This window comes from Coffea arabica, chromosome 7c (genome assembly GCF_036785885.1).
Source record: "Coffea arabica cultivar ET-39 chromosome 7c, Coffea Arabica ET-39 HiFi, whole genome shotgun sequence".
Classification (NCBI taxonomy): Eukaryota; Viridiplantae; Streptophyta; class Magnoliopsida; order Gentianales; family Rubiaceae; genus Coffea; species Coffea arabica.
In genome coordinates this window covers 9,395,777-9,398,443 of record NC_092322.1, presented here as the reverse complement: position 1 = coordinate 9,398,443, position 2,667 = coordinate 9,395,777, and the positions used below count along the sequence as shown (strand labels likewise).

The 2,667-nt window shown below is 38.4% G+C and overlaps 1 protein-coding gene across 1 annotated transcript; it reads left to right on the top strand.

The window, feature by feature from the left end:
* The first annotated feature begins 244 nt into the window (after positions 1 to 244).
* LOC113700104 (ethylene-responsive transcription factor 1B-like) lies at positions 245 to 1,332 on the top strand. The gene has a single exon (XM_027220565.2). The coding sequence runs from the start codon at positions 513 to 515 to the stop codon at positions 1,032 to 1,034; it is 522 nt and encodes a 173-aa protein (XP_027076366.1). The 5' UTR covers positions 245 to 512; the 3' UTR covers positions 1,035 to 1,332.
* Positions 1,333 to 2,667: the final 1,335 nt, after the last annotated feature.

Below are 2,667 nucleotides of genomic sequence, written 5' to 3'. Positions count from 1 at the left end.
AAGGAGCTTTTTTTTGGGATTATCATTATCCTTTTTCAAATCTCAACCAAATCAATCATGCAAAGGAAAATGGATGGCAAGAACAATAATAATTGGAAGATTTTAGAGGGAGGACTAAAGAAATGCCTGTATAAAAGTCAGAAAACTTGGGGGGGGGGGGGGGGTTGAGGGGGGGGCTGAAGACATTGTCCTTTCTTATAGTTTAGTAGCTTGGTCCAGCAGTGACATCACAACAATACCAAAAATTAATGCTTGGTAGTACTAATTGTGCATTATTTTCTCTAAACAAGCCCAAGTTGGGCATGAGGAGAAAAGTGAATCTATGGCAAAGTTAGTTTTAGAGAATCATGACAGCCATTACCCTAACAAGATCTAACGACTGATGCTACCCCTTTTGATTACCCCTACTACTTAAAAACTTTAATTTCTCTGGAAATCCTTGAAATATTCTCCAGACACATGATTCCTAATCTCCAACTGAAAGGACTTGAGCATAGATTTTTACTGGAGAAATGGACCATGTTACTAAATCCTTTGCCGGTGCAAGTTCATCGTCTAAGGAAATCAACGGTGAAGAATTCACCCTAGCCCGTACCAGGGCTAAAGAAGATCACTATGGGAAGGAGAAGCATTACGTAGGCGTTCGAAAGCGGCCATGGGGCAAGTTTGCTGCTGAGATAAGGGATTCCACAAGAAATGGAATCAGGGTTTGGCTTGGAACATTTGATACTGCAGAAGAAGCTGCCTTGGCTTATGACCAAGCTGCACTTTCGATGCGAGGTCCAGTGGCTGCCCTTAATTTTCCGGCTGAAAGGGTCCATGAATCCCTTCAAGAAATGGTTCTTTTTAGTTGTGAAGATGGTTTATCACCAGCTGCTGCCCTGAAAGAGGTACACAAGATGAGAAGTATGTCCAAACGTAGAGGCAAAAGGAAACAGCTGGTCAAGGGAGATGATCTGGTGGTGTTTGAAGACTTGGGACCTGATCTGTTAGATGAGCTCTTATCTGAATCTGAGAGTTCTCGATGTAAGTGAATAACAATCTCACATTTGCTGTAGTTAATATCCCTCCCTTCTTTCGTTTTCCTCTCTCTCTCTCTCTCTTTTGGGGTCGCTATTTCGCTTCATCGACCTCTATTATTTTCTCCCGGTGAATTGGCAATGAATCCGTATATAATCTGGTTCCACACTTCGACCAATTTGTTTGAGTCTAAATTACTCTGAGATTAATGTGTCCTGGAGTAGGTTCTTTTAATCAATCAAGGACTCGTTGATATTCTCATATGATTAGCTAATGAAATAAGGAAAAGCTCTCTTCATTTTACCCTTTTCATTATTTAATTTGCAGCTTATCAATCTCCAGTTCTCTTGACGGTAAACAAAGTGCTTAGTGATTTTGTATGGTATTGACCTTAGGCCCATAGTACAGAAGCACCGTTTGTTTTTGTCAAAAGTTTGGCATATAGGAATTATTTTTTCAACTTCACACTGTGTGTAGCAAACTTCGGGTACTGTTTGATGATGGTTATGACAGTTTCATCTCATTTTTCTTTTCCTAACTATTTGAACTCTTTGTTTTCGAACCTAGTATTCATGTAACTGTGTCTGATTATATTATTTTCATTGTCAAATCCCGATTTTTCTTTTTGGGTTGGCCTTAACTCGTCTGATATTTCCACATATTGTTCACGAACTTAGTGTTGATGACGTCCAATTAAGTTTTAGCACTGTTACAAACCCACCGCTTGGATCAGACATTTTGTGTCGAACAGTACCTTTTCCTTTGATTATTCCAATAATTTCTTCTGATAGTTGGACATAAATAGTGCACGAGTCCATCAATAACTTTTCCCCTATATTTGCTTTTTTGTTTTTTGGGGTATCTATTTAGGGTCATTTTAGACTTAAATCCAAGAACTACCTTGGCTTATAGGTACACTAATTACAAAATTGTGAGATCTTTAATTCAACTCCTAAATTCTCCTCTTTCCTTTTCCTCTTTTACATCATAAGATTTGAAACATCTCTTCACTCAAAACAAAGTAGCAGACTTAAATTAATCTAGTCTTTTCCTTTTGATTGATATTCAATGTCTAGTTACAACACTGTAGTGGCGGAGGCAGCCAGGGGCAATCTGGAGCAATGGCCCCCCCCTTAAGTTTCAAAATTTTCTTTCAATCCTTGCTCAGCTTTGGAAAATTTTGTAAGAGGTCCTTTTCTTGCTGCCTAAAATTTTTGGTCTAATACCATATGCTACCCCTATTTTCTTAACTTTTGCCTTCAAGAAAATTTTATTGTGACTTTTGCTCTTATTCACAAGTCCCCTCCCCCATCCCCGTAATGGTACGTTACTGGCTCAGCCACTTCTATTGGGGTTCCAATTAGAAATGACCGTGAAAAAGTTTCTCTAGAATTTCCCTTTACCCACCGTTTCATTAGATAAAAAAACTCTTGGCTGCTTTGCAACGTTACTGATTCAAAGGAGTTGCAATATTAACTTTTTCTTGTAACTCAATGTGGAGCATATTTGTACAAGGAAAAGTTGAGGCTCGAAAGTCATCTACATAAGTTCTTTTAGGTAAATTAATATTGAGAAACTTGCTTTCTTAATTACTCCTTGCCCGCATAGCTGTTTAGTTGCTGTTTTGCTGTTACATGTTTATTGAGA